The sequence below is a fragment of the Paramisgurnus dabryanus genome, chromosome 9, assembly GCF_030506205.2.
Source record: "Paramisgurnus dabryanus chromosome 9, PD_genome_1.1, whole genome shotgun sequence".
NCBI classification, from domain to species: domain Eukaryota; kingdom Metazoa; phylum Chordata; class Actinopteri; order Cypriniformes; family Cobitidae; genus Paramisgurnus; species Paramisgurnus dabryanus.
Genome location: NC_133345.1, coordinates 32,572,237 through 32,592,486, shown reverse-complemented (window position 1 = coordinate 32,592,486; position 20,250 = coordinate 32,572,237). Strand labels below are relative to the sequence as shown.

The following is a 20,250-nucleotide window of genomic DNA, read 5'->3' as shown; positions in this document are numbered from 1 at the left end:
TGACAATGAAAAAGCACCACGGTTATACAAAAAACCACGATGGTACTATGACTAAAAAAACAAACACTTACAAAAAATACTATAACATGTGTAGTTAAACCATATCCAAAATCATGGTTATATTATAGAATCATATATCTTAAACATACCCTATTATGTAGACAGTTTTGTGTGCGTGCTTTTTATTTCAGCAGAAGTCCCGCTAGCGAACTGTGACGTCATCAACGCGAGACAACCTCCAGAAAACGGAAAGAGCGCGACGAACAGGTATGCAAACATGCCTTCTTTATTTAATCACCTTTTAGCGACATTAAAAGCGAGAAATAAGAGACATTAAACGCGGAAACAGGTAGACAACAGTTTGTTTTAAGTTGATACGTGTTATTAGAAAAACATTTAATTTTACTAAAACATTATTACAGCACCTGCAGTTTATCTTGCCGACTGACACGACCTCACTGTGAATAAAATCAACTCATATCAGTACTAATAAAATAGTGTCTTGGTCATACCTTTTTTAGACAAGTTTTTACCTAAATAGTACTGTGCACGTAGATTAATGGTATATAACTTTAGTGTGAGGAACAACACTTACACAATGTGACTGCTGTACACGTATGATGTTTTTACTTATTTATTTTATTATTGTAACTTTGTGAATATACAAACACAGTGCCAGGGGTATACAGAGTTAAATATTATAGCATTTCTGACTAATGTTATACAAATAATAAAATTTTAAGGGCTGAAGTTTTTTTGTGTATGTGTATTCCCAGAAAATATATTTTTCAGCATCACAAAATGAACATAGTGAGTTAATATGTGAAAACATTTTCTTTATATAAAGTTTAACATGGTAAAAAAGGTAAAGTAATTTATGTGTTACATGACAGAGTCTAATTTTTTCATCATGGAATTGTGCACATCTGATGTGTCTGTCATGATGATGATGATAATGATGATGACGTAATTTTCTTTTGGCTGTTGTTCAGAAACTGCTGGAGTTGATGGCTGAAGATTGGCTGGGTTGTTTGGTGTCCATTAATTGCGGGGTCACTTTAGGTGTGTACCAAGGTGAAGTGTCTGCGGTGGACCCAAATCACCAAACCATTTCTCTCCGACAGCCGTTCCATAATGGTGTCCGTTGTCTTGTGCCAGAGGTCACATTCAGGTATTAAACCTGCTGTTCTAGTCATGAATGAGTGCTGTTTATTTTAGTATAAATATATGAGTAAGTTGTTTGTAAATTATTCTTATATTTATTTCCTTGTTTATGGATTTATATTAAGATAACAGTTCAGAATCTAAATGAACACTGTAAAAAATACTTTCTTGTTTAGAATTTTTGTCTTGTTTTCAGTACAAATCTTAAATCAAGATGCATTTTCTTGGTGAGAAAAATAACTTAAAAAAATAAGTCTAGTTTTTAGACAAAAATATACAATTTAAGTGAATTTGTGCTTAAAGTAAGCAAAGAAATCTGCCTATGAGGTAAGCTAATTTTTCTTGAAGAAGGCTTAGTTCACACTGTATGTCTTAAAGGAATATTCCATTTTCTTAAAAGATAAATCCCGATCATTTAGTCACCACCAGGTCATCCAAAATGTTGATGTCTTTCTTTGTTCAGTCGAGAAGAAATTATGTTTTTTGAGGAAAACATTGCAGGATTTTTCTCATTTTAATGGACTTTAATAGACACCAACAATTAACACTTAAATCAACACGTAACAGTTTTTTTCAATGGAGTTTCAAAGGACTATAAACGATCCCAAACGAGGCATAAGGGTCTTATCTAGCAAAACGATTGTCATTTTTGACCATAAAAATAACAAATATGCACTTTTTAAGCACAACTTCTCGTCTAGATCTGGTCCAGCGCGACCTAACGTAAATGCGTAGTGACGTAGGGAGGTCACGTGTTACATATATAAAACGCACATTTGCGGACCATTGTAAACAATAAACTTACACAAAGACATTAATTAGTATCAGATGACATACAACAACGTAGGAACGGTCCTCTTTCAACACACTTGTAAACACTGGGGCGGAGTTTCGCGTTCGTCCTCTGTGACCTCTTGACGTATTGCGTGGGGTCACGCTGGTGCATCACTACTGGATCTACACGAGAAGTTGTGCTTTAAAAGTGTATATTTGTTATTTTTGTTGTAAAAAATGATAATCGTTTTGCTAGATAAGACCCTTATGCCTCGTTTGGGATCATTTAGAGTCCTTTGAAACTCAGTTGAAAAAAACTGTTACGTGTTGATTTAAGTGTTAATTGTTGGTGTCTATTAAAGTCCATTAAAATGAGAAAAATCCTGCAATGTTTTCCTCAAAAAACATTATTTCTTCTCGACTGAACAAAGAAAGACATCAACATTTTGGATGACATGGTGGTGAGTAAATTATCTGGATTTTTCTTTTAAGAAAATGGAATATTCCTTTAATGCTCGGTTTAGATTTTTTGCTGAAATCAGATTTTTTTTGCACTGTTGTTCACATTATCATTTAAATGTGTCCATCAGTCTCATGTGTGAACCGTAACTGGCCCTGAAGTGACCTGCTTGCGCAAAAGATGATGTCATCTTGCCGCCCCTTAAAATGCAGAATTGTGATGTCTGACACATTTCAATGACGTAAAAGTCAGATGAAATACGACATGGCTGCATTTCAATACATCAGATGTGTCTGATTTTGGACCACACATGAAAGTGGTCTGGGTCTGATTTGAAGTTATGCTGTTCTGACTGTCATAATAAAATCAGATATGGGTCACAATTGAGCAGAAAAGTCAGATTTGGGCCAATTTCGCCTACATTGCGAGTATAGCACAAGTCTTTAACTCTTTCGCCGCCATTGACGAGTTATCTCTGTCAATAATAATACCGATATTATCCACCAGTTGGCGCACTCTCGCAACTTATTACACGGCTCTCTGGAATGCTTGATTCTGATTGGTCAGTTGAGACATTTGCAGGTTCGTTCTTTTCAAATAATAACCGCTCCAAAATAATAACGCATAGCCGGTACTACTTGCACGAGTAAAATCGCTCCGCGCCAATAAAGATAAATAAAGATTACTGTCTGTTTGGCGCCATCTTGTGACACTCGACAACCACGACAAGACACAGACAGCTTACTGAGACTGAACTTGACAAAATAGAGCAGCTACGAAGCCAACACACAAAAAATACAGAATGGGCATTAAAACTTCTCAAAGACTGGTTAAAGAGAAAAAAATGGAGACAGACAAGTATGAAGCAGAGGATCTTAATAAGGTATTACGATCATTTTATGCATCTGTGCAAAGTTTCGCGGAAGGATAAAAATGTTAATTTAAAACAAATATGCCAATAAAATGTTTCAAATTCATATTCATGTCCAGTTTTTTTCTTATGTGGCAAGTAGCCGTGTAATAAGCGGGATAATGTAGAGGCAGCCGGTAGTTATCGGGAAATAAGCCCCTTCAGTGTGATACAAGACCCTCCGCTTCGCGTCGGGTCCTGATCACACTGTCGGGGCTTATTTCCCAATAACTACCGGCTGCCTCTACATTATCCCTTACTTATAAAACCCGGAAGTATTGCCATAGGGCAAACAGCTGTATGTCCGTGAATCTGATCTCTATCAAAAGTCTTTCACAAAAATGCAATTATCTCAGCTTTTTGCTCAAAATTTTGTGTTTTTGAAGAAACCTACCCATATTTGAGAGGTGATAAAAAGAAAAAAAAGAAAGGTAGGATGAAACTGTTTTTTGTTTGAAAGCAGAGGATTTGTTCTTTTATTTCATATATTGTATGTTTATATGTTTAAAGAAGAACATTTTCTGGAAGGCATTAAAGTTTTGTGAAAATCATAAAAAAGCTGGCGCTGGCTGGCAACTTAAAAAAAACCCCGCTGGCAGCGAAATAGTTAAGTTTCAGCTTCTTTGCCTGTTTTACACAAATTCACTTAATATTTTTTCTTTTGTCTAAGATCTTGGCTTATTTTCATCATCTTGTCATTTTGCTCATCAATAAAATGCATCTTAAGTCATTTTGTTTGCAGTGAAGTAACTGTAAGTATCATCCTGCTCTCTTTGTAGTGCAATAGACATAAAGGAACTGAAAATTCTTGAGCTTGGAAATGGACGAGCAGTTAACTGTGACTCGAAGTCTTCTCCTTCATCATTAAATCAGACCGTCATCATCAGTCCTCCTGACGCTCTACTGTACAGAGGTAACAGATCTGTCTGTCTCTCATGAATCATAATATAATAACACCTCACTGATGATGACGGATCTGATAAACTGACAGCCGTCTGAATCACACAACAGTCCTGTTTAAGTACAGGTTTCTTTCAGGCATGTTTGATTATTAACGCCTCTGACCTGTGAACAGTTCTGTACTGTGGTATGTGAAGGACAAACTGTTATGCATCTGTCACTTTAATAAACTTCTCAGGCTATGTTTACATTAGTGTGTTTTCAGTTTAACACACATTACTTTTGCTACAGATACGCCTGGCATGCATACTTTAGACCCTTGTAAACTGAGACTTTTGTTAATCCTGCAGACCCAGTTTTAGTCTGAAAACTCTGTGGTGTAGACGGATCTAACCAGAGTGCCCACATTCACTACCCTGATTTGATTTTCTGGATCATTGCATATCCTTTACTGATTCATCCAGCCCGTATCATGTGACCATTGCACTACCAAAATGGTAAATGGACTGGATTTATATAGCGCTTTCATAGACCGATGGCCATCCAAAGCGCTTTACATAGTGCCTCACATTCACTCACACATTCATAGACCGACGGCGGTGTCAGCCATGCAAGGCATCATCCAGCTGGTCGGGAGCAGCTGGAGATGGGTATCTTCAGTAGAGCCCTGCAAGCCCGTCAGGGCCCGACAGGCTAAGCCCATTTGGGCCGGGCTCGGGCCGTTTTTTTTTTTTACAGACCGGGCTCGGGTCAGGCTCGGGCTTATTTTAGCGTCTCTCCTCATTGTGTGTGTGTGTTTGCGTGTGTAGCAGAGACAGCGCCCATCTGAGGCTATGTTTACATTAATGCGTTTGTCCTTTAAAACGTTACTTTTGCTACGTTTATGCCTTTCATTTACACACCACCGCTTTCATCCCTCATAAACGAATTCGTTCGCAAAAGCTGCAGACCCTGTTTTAGTTTGAGAACTCAGACGTTGCGCTGCAGTGTAAATGAACGTAGATGGCGTCTTATGTAAATGAACAGCTCATGTTAATGTGACAGCGCATCATTTTCAAAGTAAAAATAATTTTTATTCAGGTAAATGGAGGTTTGCAACGGAGGTTTTGCCAAAAATAGTAAACATCTACCAACCAGCTATTATAAACGCTATATCCGATTGTTTTATGTATCCTTATAGAGAATGTCTGTTTTATATTTATGTTTGAGTATTTGGGTTTGAATATTGTTGTAATGTTGTTTATGTTTTGTTTAAATTTAGTTAGCTTAATACGAAAGAGAGACCGTAATTTTAAACGCCATATAGGGCGTAAAGGTCAATTTGAAGGTAGAATTGTAATGGGTCAGACATTATTTCCGAGTTTAATTTAAGTTTTTCTTGCTACTTTAAAATAAATTTCGTTTCATATAATTTGTCTCTTAATTTTAATTGATGTTTTGTTGATAAGTTTTGTGACTATAAATTAATAAAACAAAAAATCAACGTCATATTAATATTTAATGCTCGTTTAGCCGACTGCGCTTTTTGCCATTTCTGTGTTAGCGGAGGACGTGCACGGACCTCACACACTTTTAAAAATTAACGTCATACTAATTTTTATTTATTAATTGCACACTGAACAGCGACAGGTAAGGGAAGGGAAGTTATTTAGTGCTTTCTGAAGAATACAGTCAGTTCGTACAAAAATTTTCAAATGGACTATAAGATCATAAATATGAACTGTGAACAATGAGCTATTATAACTCCCTACATTAAAGCAATAAGCATTTCTGTAGGCTAAAGCTATACTTCACCTCTTATTATGTTTGAGAACGCGTCCGAGAGAGAGAGAGCGCGCATCAAAGAGCACCCGCGTCAGAGAGAGAGCTTAAAAGTGATTGATATTGGTCTCGGGTCAGGTCGGGTTCGGGCTGAAAAAATTGCAGGCATTGTCGGGCTGGGGTCGGGTAGGGCTTGAACACGTCGGGTCAGGGCCGGGTTAGGGCTGGAGATTTAAGCCCGTGCAGGGCTCTAATCTTCAGGGATGCAAACTTGTAACCTTTCAGCGAAATTCGCCGTTTTTGATCCAAAATAGGTCATTCTTGTGATTTGTCTAGATCCGATGAGTTTTTGAAAATGAGGGGTGAGGGGGGTCTGCGACAGGGTCGCAGTAAATTAAATTATAAAAATGTATTAACAGTAACAGTATATTAGATGCAGACTTTGGTCTTAAAGTGGAAGTTACCTAATTTTGCTCCTGTCTGTCACTCATTTAAATCAAACAGCAAACAGAGAAAAAATCACACACTGCTCTTAACTAAATCACTTTTCTACCCTTTAATAAGATTTGTATGTCAAATTGTAAACGAGTTTGATTCGAGTTGCTCGTTCAGGGTTCATATTCATACTTTATTAGAGTTATGATTGTTTATGTGTCCTGAATAATATGAAGTACAAATTTCTGTAACACTTGACAAAAAGGTGTATTTGTTCACATTAGTAAATGCATTATGAATGAGGTGCATTAACTAATGTTAATAGTTTCAAATTTGATTTAAAATTTAAAATACTAAAATTAATAAGATTTACAATAAAAAAATAAAAAATTCAAATTATAAATGTCACCTTATTCACCCCTCATGAGTTTGCAAGCCTGGTCTTGCTCAAGGACAACTCGACACTTGATCAGGTGGAGCCAGGGATTGAACCACCAACCTTCTGATTAGTAGACAACCTACATGAACCACTGCCGCCCCAATTGAATGAAAGTTCTAACCCTTACCCATTACACTACCAAAAGATGACAATAACCAGCAACAATGAACATGTAAACTATGACAGCACTACAATAGTACTATTCTAAACGTTTTTATTACTCATCAAAACACATAAATCAGTCTCCAACCTTTGTGTGAGGCTACTTTTTGATGTAGTCTAGAAAAAAAAAAATATTTTAGTTGTTGATATGTTTTTTTGTTGTTTATAAATGTTAACATACATAAAAGAAGCCAAGCTAATATACAAAATATTAGTGATAGACCGATATATCGGGCCGATATTTGCGAGTTTTATGTGTACCGGCATCGGCCGATATGTGGCTGCTGTGTTCGCCGTTTTTTTTCCGACATTATTTACTAGGGATGTGCATTTATGTCATTTTTTCATTTCGATTAATCCATAGGTCTGAAGAACGAGTACTCTATTAACTGGGGGCGGGGCAATCAAAGGGGCGGGGCGTACACGTCATGGTGAAAATGAAAATATTTTTATTAAAAACACTCAAATAAAACTTAATTTCGAAGAAACTATGACAGAACAATGAACACATACTGGAGTGTTAATGAATTAAATGTTTTTAACAGAAACCTCTAACAGGAAATTAAAGCTGCGTGATGGAATGAAACTAAAGGGTTAACAAACACAAACCGAAGCGCTCTGCATAATATTAAGCCTTTATACAAACTAAATGTACAACGTGCATCTATCTGCATAAATGCAAGACTTCAACTAAGTTTTCAACTAAGTTATCTAAAAAAAAGAAAGTTTAACACCCTTGTGATTTGAGGTGTTTGACCGGCTTTGCGGGCTCGCGGGCTGCCGCGCATTACGCAGACCGGCGGGTTGCTGATGCGCGGTCGCGCGGAATCTGTTTGTTTTTGAATCACGCATGGTAATGCTACTGATGTCATACGTTGGTCTGCGTAGCTCGACACGACGTCAAACACGCATCTCCAGACCCAGTCTTTACTACCACATGCGCTCGTAACGCTAACCAGACACCCAAATGCCGCCATATCCACAATAAATAAATATATAAACCCACATGATCATCGTTTTCGTGATCGATCATCGATGCCACGTTCGAGTACTCGAGCAATCGAGTACTCGTGCCCATCCCTATTATTTACAGACAGAGTGCTGAAAGCCGCAAGTGATTGCAGGTCATGTGACTAAAAACAACCAACCTTTCCATGAAAACATCGAAAGCTCGGCCTAACATCTCTTTTTAACATAGCCTATCTTAAAATACATCAGTGCCCTGTGTTTTGCCTCAACATGGACACAAGTAATGTTTTTAATAAGGCGTGTTTGTTAAAACTAGTTATATTTCCTAATTAAACTAAGCTCTAGTCCTAGTTTAAGATAATTCCTGTCCGGGAAACCACCTCTATATATATTTGTAGTAGTAAAGTGCTAGAAATCAATATCCTTTGCTGATAGTTCCTCATCATTGTGGAGAGTGCAGTTCATGGTTCCATAGCACCCTCACCTGTTTTTACTATTTGTTAAATATATATATATTTTTTTTATTGAGACTTGTAACATTTGGCATCATCATTGTGTCATTTTTATGATGTAAATTGAGTGAGCAAAAGCGGTATCAGCTCCAAATATCGGCTCAAGAAAATCGGCAGCCTGTATCGGTCATCGGCTAAGGCTGATGAAACAAGTATCGGCATCGGCACTGAAAAATCCATATCGGTCGATCCCTACAAAATATGTAATATATATATCTATATTAAAATTGGGGCTATTAATAGAATGTGCTTTGATGGGCGACTCACAGACTCGATGCGGGCAGCCTGGTGGAGATTACTGATATTAATCAATCATTACTGATCAACGACACCGCTCTCCTCTATTGTGGCGGCTTTTATTATCATTTATCATCATTGTTATTATTTTGTCATGTTTTATGTGTTTATGGTTGTGTATAGAGTGGATAAAGATCTAGAAGTATAGATGAGGTTTTAAAAACGCTGTGATGAAATGAAAATGTCGTGTGTTTAAATCACTATGGTGCAGAAATCAGTTCTTGTGTGTGTTTGTCAAAGAGGCATTTAGAGGTCTTATGACAAGATGTGTTTGATTTATGGGTGAAGTTCATTAAAATGTTTGCGGTTCATTTATGATCTAGTGGACCTTTGAACAGACTCTTGTAATCTGTTATCTGGGTCGGATGACCTCTGGCTTTGAACAGACAGATCCGTGTACGGAATATGTATTTTATAACATCACAGTCCTGTTTGTCTCCCGGAGATGTTCTTCCGTTATTATTTCCGAGTTATTTACAGGAACTTTACCTAGAATGAAGAACATCGGGGGAGCGTGTGCAGTTACAAGCGCCGAGGTTCCGTGTCACGCTGGTGTCTGGTATCTTTGATAACGTTTCCTCCGCAAGACGACCCCAGCTGATAGCGGGTCAGAAACCGCCCCGTTTGCAGCTCGACCTCCAAAGATTCTCATAGCGTGCCAAAGGCCTATACCAAAGTTCCTCTTTATAATATGTGTGTGACTAAGATCAATAAACACCGACCCCCCCGTCGCTGTGTGGCGCCTCAGGAAGAGGTTATGCTTGGCTGGGTTTACTGCCTTTACGCCTCTCTGCCTTTTTACTCTTTCCTTCTCTCGTTCTCAGCACAGGAAATTCCCCAAAACAGGAAGTGGAGTGCGTCCCAGCGTGCCGAGGAGGGCAGAAGATATCGATTGAGAAGGCGGTTCAGGTTTTCTTTTGCCTAATCTCTCCTCTCACAGCCAGCAGTTAATGCACCAATGACATGCGGCCGAGGTGGCGACGGACAGCCACGGGGGCGGGGCAGCCGCTTTCACACGCGATGTTCGTGTCACGCAGAACATTGTGTCCGTATACATTTAAATACGGGTGCATTGAAAGTATGGCCACAGGATGCACACATTAGTGAGAAAGAATTACATTTGCTTTTTCTTGAAGAAAGTGTCATTGGGAGATTAGTGCCGCTTTTGTGTCAAATCTAGAAGTCGTGTTAAACATTCCTTGAAATTGCTTCATGTTCAAATCCGTGACAGTTTACAGATGTCCTCTCGTGCCCTTCACACACTGATTATTTTGCACATTTTCTCTCGGTTTCAGAAGCTGGAAGTTTACTTAAGATGTTTGTTGCCCTTGCCCTAATATTCTTGTTACTTCCTTCCTGTTCGTGATTGGTGGCTGTCAGGTGGGCGGTGATTTCAGCTGACACTGTTTTCCCGACTGTCTGTCAATCTCAGCTGAAGCACGAGTGTGAGAATCTGAACAAACGCCTCTGCTGGCACACGACTCGTGTTGTATTGATTGAGAAACTTCATGTCGAGGTTGTTGATTTTGTTTGTTTGGTCATGGGTCTGTTATGACCTGAAGATCCTGCAACATTTTCGGGAAGAACTGTTGTCTGTTGCAGTCACGTCACAGTGAAACTATGAGATTTTTTACTGTCATTCTGGGAAATTAACCTCATGAAATCTGAGCTTCTCCAGTTTCTGTAAATCAGTGGAAATCGTCTGATAATCAAGAACATTTCCCCTTAAATAAAGGAAATCTCATTTCTAGAACCATTACGTTTTCTTCCATTGTTAAAATGAATGACAATCAAATTTCCTCCCATAGTCATGAAGTACAGATTAGCACTCAATGCTGAAGATCTAGATGCCTTTCTAGGGCACTCACATGCAGTGTGCATCATGTTAATTGGTTAATTGATTCACTAATAATGGGATCAGTAGGGTGCGTGCGATGACTCCGGTGTGTCAGAGGCGCTGGACAGCGGCCGCATGCGAGCGTGTGTACCTGTGTTTCGCGTGAGAGCGCGGCGCGGCTGGCACTCACTGAGACTGGCGTGCGAGAGTGTCTTAGCGTGAGAGCTCAGCTGGGTTGGGGTTGAACACCAGGTTTTTCCAGTTTCTTTGTTATTGCTTTGTTTGAGCATGCATTAGTACACAAGTGTATCAGTGCGGTGTTATCACAGTGCTGGGATTCTGGTCAGTCTCTGAAGAGATTTGATTGGTTCCAGGGGTGATCTGGTGCCCCGTTAATGATGCTGTGACCTCGGCTTCCTCTTTCTTCACTTCTCTTGTTCTCTGTGTAAAGGTAACTGTGGACTGTTGGGATGTAGGGTACGCCTGATTCCTGGTTTCCTGGAAGTAGCTTGAGCCAAAGTTTGCATTGGGAAACTTTTCCTATGGAAATTCCTTCAGTCTCAGAGAAACCTAAAGCAGAGGGCCCTAGAGGGCCACCGTACTGTAGAGTTTAGTTTTTCCAACACATCTGCCTATCATTTTAATTTTGAACAGAGACATAGACACAGCATTGATCATTGAATTAGAAGTCAACTGTAAATCACCCCATAAATGCATAACAAGGCTGTGTTTTTTTAATTTTTTTTATTTAAGCACAATAAGGTTTACATTTCTAAACCGATTTCAAGACTTGAAAAGTGTGAGTTTTCATAATTCCTTAAGACAATTATTAATTTCCTAAAACAATGGCACAACACAGCTCCAAAAATGATTTTTTTATAAATAATCTCCTCACAGGGTAACGTTTCGAGCCAGACAATTCACTAAATGTCCAACCCAATCTCAAGGAAAGTCATGGTATAATCATGAAATATTTTATACATTTTTTTATTTGTGTTTATGGACACAATTTTCTGCTTTTTTGGTGTGTCATTGAGCACGAATGTCTTTTTTGTGTCGCTCAGCACAAATTTCTATAAATAGTTTTTTTTTGTGTCCATGGCAGGGACTCTTTTTCGTGTCATTTTATGTATTGTTTTACATAAAACTATTTATTTATTATTATCACTTGGGGTTTAGGTTACAATGACTTTGTTACATTTCAGACTTCCTTTAAACCCCAAGCGGAAATGGTTTAAATATTGGAAGGAAAATGTGTAGAAACTAATACATAAATTACCATCCTAACCCCAAGCAACAATGATTTAAAAATAGAAAATAAAAAGGACAAAACAATACATAAAATGATACAAAAAAGAAAGTCATGCTAGGGACACGAGAAGACATATGTGCTCAATGACATGAAAAAAGAGGAAAATCGTTTCCAAGAACACAAATAAATAAATCAAATATTTTGTGACTACCACGACTTGCCTTGAGATTAGGTCGAAATGTCACATAGATTCTTTTATATTCCAAATAAGCCATAACATGAATACATTAACCCCTTAACTGGCGCACCCCTTTTTGAATGGGGGGGGCTAAAGGTGAAGTACACCTTCATATTAATATAACACTGCCATTTTTTTGTCTAGAAGCATAATCTTGGTCTTGTTTTAAAGAAGACACTTTTTTACAGAAGTGTCTGGAGGTGAAAATATTAAATAAAAAATTATTATAGCAGTTTATATTTGAAGAGTTTGGTTCCAAAATGAGATAACTCTAATAATTTTAATTTTTGTCAATGCATGTTTATTATTATTATTATTATTATTATTATTATTATTATTATTATTGTTAACAAACTGCATTATGATTGATATTAATATAATGAATTAAGTAAATATTGTTTGTTTAATATTAGTTTGGAGCTGTCACTGCCTTATGATTGCTGAAACCGGTTTCTCCCTTGAATTCATCTCTGAATATTTCCAGAAGTTGTTCGTGACAGCAATCAGTGTCACAGAAATTTTAAAATTAAATTTTTAAGAGACTGGTAAATAAAATCAATCAAACAAGTCTTCTTTATTTTTGTCAGAACACAAAGAAAGGTCACTTTTTGCTGTTAGTTGAAATTCTGTTCGATGAAAACTATAACGCAAGTAAAAAACTTTTACCTGCTAAAATTACATAATGCAGTAGGGTATTATTGACAGGAATCGGCTTTCCTTTCATTTATATTTGCCTGATTTCAATGCTGGGGCAATAAATAAAGCAAACATGAAAGATTACGAAAGCCTTAAATATAATATAGCTAGATCTAAATGTGGAAGATTCATCATTTAGATTTGTGTCATTAAATGAGTGACAGGCGTCTGCTTTGGTTAAGGTTGTAAGAAATGTGGTTGACAGATATAAAGACATGTTAAGTGTTCAGTCGTGTATCTGTGCACTTGTATGTGGCTTTTATCCTTCCTGCTAAATATGCAAATGTAGTTTGTTTATGTAACTCTTCTTTGCTATTTCAACATGAAGGTTTTTAAAATATGGAAAGGCACTACATAAATAAAACTTCTTCTGCATTTAGTATAATGTTTAAGGAAAACCCTTCTGTAATTTTCCAATAAGACAAGTAACAGTAACATCCATTACATTTAACAGCTGTTAACATGAGTGAGCTGCCAATCTGAAAATAAACTCCAGTATATATTCAGACTTTTTCTGCTCTTTTTGTTAAAGGCTGTCATGACAGTAAAGGATCATCACATCAATCTGAATGGAGAAGAGCTGAGACGGAGAACATCCCAGGAGGACATCAGGAGTCTTTAATGATGGATCTGGAGGAAAATCAGCCAGGGTTTGATAAATCATCATCCGTCTTCTCGGAGAGCAGCAGCAGCTCATGGATGACATTGACTCAGCACCATCACAACATACCAGTGACTGTAACACAACATGAAGTGAGGAAGTATTGCACTGGTGAGCTTCATCTTCTGTTCCTGGTGAGATGTCTCATAATTTATATTTATTGCAAAAATATTCCGATAGAAATTCAAGTGCCCGGTTTCACGGACGAAGCTTAAGTCATGAGGACATTTAATAAATGTGACTACTGGTGTTCATCTTAAAACAAAACAATGGCACTGATATATTTAAAGATATGCCAATGCAAGCCGTTACCAGTTAAGACGGCGCAAACGTGAATTTTAGACTTAAGCGTTGTCTGTGAAACTGGACTAAAGTGTCTATAAGTCAGAATTGTTACCTACACACTACACTTTGAATGATATTTTGTTATGCTGTCTAGTTAGGGAGCTGGAAAGGGTTTGTTACAGATCTAATCTAATTCTGTGTGTTGTTGACGTTTGGGCACGTAGTCCAGCGTGATGTTATCAAAGCAGTATTTCTGAACCCATTATCAGCAACACATCCACTTCCAGCCCTGATGTGTGGCCATGCAAGAATTCGAACGTTTTGTTCGGGTCTAAAAATATCCCAGAGGTAAACAAGCAAAAAATTACCTCCCAAAAAGTTGTGCGAGTCGTGCCGTTCCCCCTTTCGTCTGAGCATAGCGTGAAGAGATGACCTGATAAAGACGTGCTCGGAAAATCACGAAAAAGAGGAACGCCTCGCCCAAGATGGCAGCCTATGACCTTAACAGGTTAACACACTGAGATGAGAGCATTACTGCATAATCACTATCAACATTATTTGCTTACCATTTCTTCCATACTAATAAATTCACACACATTATATTTGTAACTGAATTTGTTTTATTTTAGATAGATGGAAATGGATTGGCTTTGTAAAAATAATCTCATCATTCAACTTGATATGCTTCCTTACACACCTTCAGTTGACAGATACATTGTTCCTATTTTTACACATTGCTGTTTCCAGTGTGGCAGTGGGGAAGTTAGCAGTGTGCCAAAGATGTTTCTTGGATGGTGTCGTATAGAACGGATTCACACCGTTTCCGCAGAAAGGAGGATTTCCAGAAATAGTTTATGCACAGAGGACAATCAATCATTTAACACCATTGTACTCTAAAAGCAGAAAGCATTCAGATGGTATTTGTTAATGGGTCAGTCTATTTTAGTCTCATCATGACACCAGTTTAATAAGTGTGTCCTGTCAAGTAAAGAGGGTCTTTATCAAGTTGACATCTCACCCTTTTAGTTGACCATAACCAATTATATTAGGCTCATCCCGACACCCTGATCCACATGACCCCTCGTTCAGACAGACAGCGACGTTATCGCTGTGTGTCGCTCGTCTCTTTCAATGAGGCTTTTCTAAATCTTCTTGTCATAAACAAATGAGTACCATCCATGGCAGTAACATGACGTGAAAGGATGACGTGAAATCCACTGCTTTGTTCTCATTGGTAGTCACTTCCGAAATTTGCTCGACATTTGGATAAAGTTAAACTTTTCTTAACTTTCTCGCGTCGCTGGACACGCCCATACGGTCGCCAACGGTCACTTTCGCTCGTGTTGCCGGAAGTTGCCTGGTTTCCATTGAAATGAATGAGATTGCGTCGCTCTACTACTGCTGGTCGTTGGCTGTCTGAATGGGGCGTGATGGTCTTATCCCAACATCTTAATCCCTGTGCTCATCCCCAAGCCATTAATCTTATGATGGGCTCTTCCCCACACCCTAATCCTTGTGATCGGCTCATCCCCACACCCTAACTCTTATGATGGGCTCATCCCCACACCCTTAATCCACATGATGATCTTATCCCAACATCTTTATCCCTGTGCTCATCCCCCACACCCTGAATCTTATGATGGGCTTATCCCCACACCCTAAATTTTATGATGGGCTCATTGCCACACCCTATCTCTTATGATGGGCACATTCCCACACCCTAAATTTTATGATGGGCTCATTGCCACACCCTATCTCTTATGATAGACACATCCCCACACCCTAAATTTTATGATGGGCTCATTGCCACACCCTAACTCTTATGATGGGCTCATCCCCACACCCTAAATTTTATGATGGGGTCATTGCCACACCCTAACTCTTATGATGGGCTCATCGCCACACTCTAACTCTTATGATGGGCTCATCCCCACACCCTAAATTTTATGATGGGCTCATCGCCACACCCTAACTCTTATGATGGGCACATCCCCACACCCTAAATTTTATGATGGGCTCATTGCCACACCCTAACTCTTATGATGGGCTCATCCCCACACCCTAAATTTTATGATGGGCTCATTGCCACACTCTAACTCTTATGATGGGCTCATCCCCACACCCTAAATTTTATGATGGGCTCATTGCCACACCCTAACTCTTATGATGGGCACATCCCCACACCCTAAATTTTATGATGGGCTCATTGCCACACCCTAACTCTTATGATGCGCACATCCCCACACCCTAAATTTTATGATGGGCTCATTGCCACACCCTAACTCTTATGATGGGCACATCCCCACACCCTAAATTTTATGATGGGCTCATTGCCACACCCTAACTCTTATGATGGGCTCATCCCCACACCCTAAATTTTATGATGGGCTCATTGCCACACCCTAACTCTTATGATGGGCACATCCCCACACCCTAAATTTTATGATGGGCTCATTGCCACAGCCTAACTCTTATGATGGGCACATCCCCACACCTAAATTTTATGATGGGCTCATCCCCACACCCTAACTCTTATGATATGCACATCCCCACACCCTAAATTTTATAAGGGGCTCATCCCCACACCCTAAATCTTATTATGGGCTCACACCCTAATCCTTGTGATGGGCTCATCCCCACACCCTAAATCTTATGATGGGGTAAGTTGACTTTCAAATTGGCGATCAAATCAAAGAGGATCTTCATTTTAAGTGTGGATTGTCCCAATATCATGTTGTCAGGATGAATTCACATGATTCACCTGCGTTTACCTGCGCTTGTGTGTGTGACAGAGAGACTGAACAGACACATACAGGCTCTGCAAGTCTGAGTTTGTTCGGTTGGCATCTATAATCCGTTCTGTTTCACTGTATAATTATCTTTTCCTCACTGTGCCACACTTTACATAAACAGACATACATGCACCCAACAACACACACAGCTTTACATAAACATCTTGTTTCACTGCAGCTATGGAGACACTTCACTCAGTATTGTCTGTTACCAGCACAAAAGATCAATATACAGATGATATCACACTTACGTTATTGCTCATCTGAACTTCTCAAAGTGAAACTGAATCATTACTCCAACATCAGCATCTATAGTTGGGCAAAAGCAGTAGGGGAGGTGATGTCCCAATTCATAGTATTCCAAAAACAGTAGGCGAAAAGACCCCGGATGACCTACTACTTCCGGTTAGATTTTGAAGTGTGCATATGACGGACACTTCACTATCCCATGATGCCCCAGGAGAGGAGTTATCCAACGAAGAAGAAAAGGCGGCGTCGTATTAGAAAATGGTGGAAAGCGGCGATGTGGCTGTGACATGACCTGACTTCGATGTATGTATCAACTACAGCAGATGTAGTACATATAAATCTCATTCAAACTAACAGGATTCATACTACAAAGTACCTACTGTTTTATGGTCAGTGGGTAGGTACGTCATCCCATTCATTACATACTGTAACAGTATGCAGTTAAAATCAATCCTCTCACTCTTTCAAAATATACTTTTTAATTTGAAATGCTTTAATGTTTAAGTGTGCTTTATTATCATAACAAGAATTGTATTGTTGTATTGCCAATGCATCTGCTGCTGGGCTGTGTACAAATAGTGCAAATAAAATTCAAAGTATAGTTCAAAAGTATATAGTGCAAAATTAAAAGTAAGTAGTAAGTTATAGATATAAAGGATAAAAAAGCTAAAGACAAAGTTAAATAACAGAATAAAGCAGTAATATACATTAAGTATCAACATATAATATCCCTCTCTCTCTCTCTCTCTCTCTCTCTCTCTCTCTCTCTCTCTCTCTCTCTCTCTCTCTCTCTCTCTCTCTCTCTCTCGCTCTCTCGCTCTCTCGCTCTCTCGCTCTCTCTCTCTCTCTCTCTCTCTCTCTCTCTCTCTCTCTCTCTCTCTCTCTCTCTCTCTCTCTCTCTCTCTGTGTGTGTGTGTAATTGGTTATGGCTCGGCTTCAGTTCAGTGATATTAGTTTCAGTCTGTAGTTGTCTTTATCACAAGCGTGAAGGATTTGCTTCCAGCACAGTTTATTTTACCACATTGACCTGCTGTGATTTACCCTGTCGAGCAGGTTCAACTTTTTTGTGTGTATATACACTGCTTTGTGTGGGTGTGCGTGCGTGGGTGTGTGTGCCAGAGCAGGCACACATTTGTCTGTGTGTGTGTGTGTGTGTAGCGTGTTCACAAAATCCTAAAAGTAAAGTCTGTGTGTGTCAATGTGGTGTTTCTGTCCACAGTTGAATGTGAAGCTCTTATCACCTCACATGTGCGTGTGTTCGGCATAAGATCCACACACATGTTGATATATTACCTTTCTTTGTGCAGGTGTGATAAAAGCTTTGGGGTGTGGAGATATGGACAGACCTGAGATAACATATCCTGCCTTAGCACGACATCTCTCTCTCTCTTTCTCTCAGGTCGTCCTTCTTTCTGAATGGTGTTTCGTGTTAGCGTGAGAAAACATATCAGCCCCTCGACTGTTTGAGATGTTGATAGATGATCTCAGATTCATATTGCTTTATTGGCATGCCATACTACAGAATCCACTACTGTGTACCTTTTATTTAAGCACACATACAGATCACATCATAATCCTAACATGCACTTTAAGTGGTTTTGGATGAAAGTGTTTGCACTAAAACACCCAATGAAAGTGCTGGAGAAGAAAACCGCAGTTTGCATCCAACACTGCATTCTCTTTCTCTCTGATTCAGATTCTGGTTTGGTCATCACCAGCGCGTCTTATGATGTATACAAGTGTTTGCTGGCCGAAGCCGAGCGTCACGGTTTGTCTGTGGAGCGGCGACTGGAGACAGCTGGGGTTTGTTCCAGTCAAATGGCTCTGATGCTGCTCGGAGGACCAAACAGGTGAGGAAAGCGGATCGGGTTCATCTCAGTGGGCTCAAAACCAAGCTAACAATGACCCTCACATCTGTGTCTGCTGTAGATTGACGCCTAAAAACGTGCACCAGCGGCCGCAGGTGGTGCTGTTGTGCGGGCCGCACGTGCAAGGCGCTCAGGGCGTCAGCTGTGCCCGACACTTAGCCAATCACGATGTGGAAGTCATTCTGTTCCTGCCCAACTGTGTTAAGATGCAGGAGATCATCACAAATGAACTGATGCTCTTCAATAAAACCAACAGCAGACATGTGCTGAACATTAGAGGTGAAGTGACTCACATACATGAAATCATACACCTCATTGACAGGCTACACAGAAAATATATAAATGGTTCAATATTTGAATATAGTGCAGTGTTCTAGTACCCAGAACAGTTAATAGGTGATGAATTTGGTAGTAAATTTATTTCATCCTTGTGTCTCTTCAGAAACTTGTATGAATGTTAAGCGCATCATGTAGATGATGCAGTGTCGCCCTCTGCTGGCCATACTACAGATACATAAGACAGATTTATTTTATTGAAGTCATAGAAAATATACAAATTTGCACAATAATAACAGCATTAATATAATACAATAGCATTACTATGTACATAGTACAATAGAAAAACAACAAAAAATAAGAAATGAGGAACAAAGGAAGCCAGGGTAAAGAATAAAACAGAGATCAATTATATATGCACACACACATATATTATGCAAAAAAAAACTTTAATTTTTTATGCGATTCATACTTTGACAGCCCTAATTTTCTATCAGTTTTATTCTGCTTGTGGAAAAGAACAGATCCTGGAACAGTAAAGCAGTTGTTTACCTATGGATCTTTTCTTCTCAGATTTGCCCGTGACACCGGTGGATCTGATCATTAACTGTCTGGACAGTCATGAGAGCGTCTTCCTCCAAGAACAGCTCTGGTACCAGGCAGCATCCAAATGGGCCAATCAGAACCGAGCTCCAGTGTTGGGTATAGATCCACCCGTCAGCGGGCGTCATCGCGCTGTAGAGGCTAAATGGTGGCTCTGTCTGGGGCTTCCGTTGCCCCTCTCACAGGGTGAGGGCAGAATTTACCTGTGTGACATCGGTATACCGCAGCAGGTGTTTCAGGACGTGGGGATTGACTATGTTTCGCCGTTTGGGTCCAAATTTGTTATTCCACTTCATTCAGTGTAACTCTGACAGACTGGAGCTGCTGCGACAAACTGACAAACTCTGACAAACCTGAATCAATGATGCAGTTTAATATTTATAAACACTTTGATCATTTCTGATAATAAACCGTTTCCATCATGTTTTGTTCCTTCATGTTTATTTGCATGTGTATTATAAAGTAAAAAGATGCTTAAAAAAAACAATATTGTTAAATGTATTTTATTTATAATTTGGTTTTGTGGTTTTATAACACAATGTGATTCAATAATAAATTTACTTGAAATTTCGTAACAATAAAAGTGAATTTGAGTATATCAGGGGTTATTAAAGCATTATTTTGAAGATTAGGCACCATGTCAAAAATGACCCACAGATTTAGTTAACTGGTTCTTGCATTAAGTCTCACTTCATCATCAGTCTCTTCAT

The 20,250-nt window shown here is 39.0% G+C and overlaps 1 protein-coding gene across 1 annotated transcript; it reads left to right on the top strand.

Annotated features, from left to right (window-relative positions):
- Positions 1-225: 225 nt before the first annotated feature.
- LOC135739848 (enhancer of mRNA-decapping protein 3-like) lies at positions 226-19,962 on the top strand. Its single transcript, XM_065257921.1, has 7 exons — positions 226-267; positions 993-1,171; positions 4,088-4,221; positions 13,339-13,578; positions 18,490-18,643; positions 18,723-18,940; positions 19,511-19,962. Exons 2-7 carry the CDS (start codon positions 1,008-1,010, stop codon positions 19,843-19,845), a joined length of 1,245 nt encoding a protein of 414 aa, XP_065113993.1. The 5' UTR covers positions 226-267; positions 993-1,007; the 3' UTR covers positions 19,846-19,962.
- Positions 19,963-20,250: the final 288 nt, after the last annotated feature.

What these genes read in the sequence shown, in the direction of transcription:
- LOC135739848 (XM_065257921.1), top strand. Translation starts at nt 1,008, where the DNA reads ATGGCTGAAGATTGGCTGGGTTGTTTGGTGTCCATTAATTGCGGGGTC. An exon ending in AGTGAGGAAGTATTGCACTG is followed by an intron (nt 13,579 to 18,489) that starts GTGAGCTTCATC and finishes TCTCTGATTCAG; the next exon opens with ATTCTGGTTTGGTCATCACC. An exon ending in ACATGTGCTGAACATTAGAG is followed by an intron (nt 18,941 to 19,510) that starts GTGAAGTGACTC and finishes TTTTCTTCTCAG; the next exon opens with ATTTGCCCGTGACACCGGTG.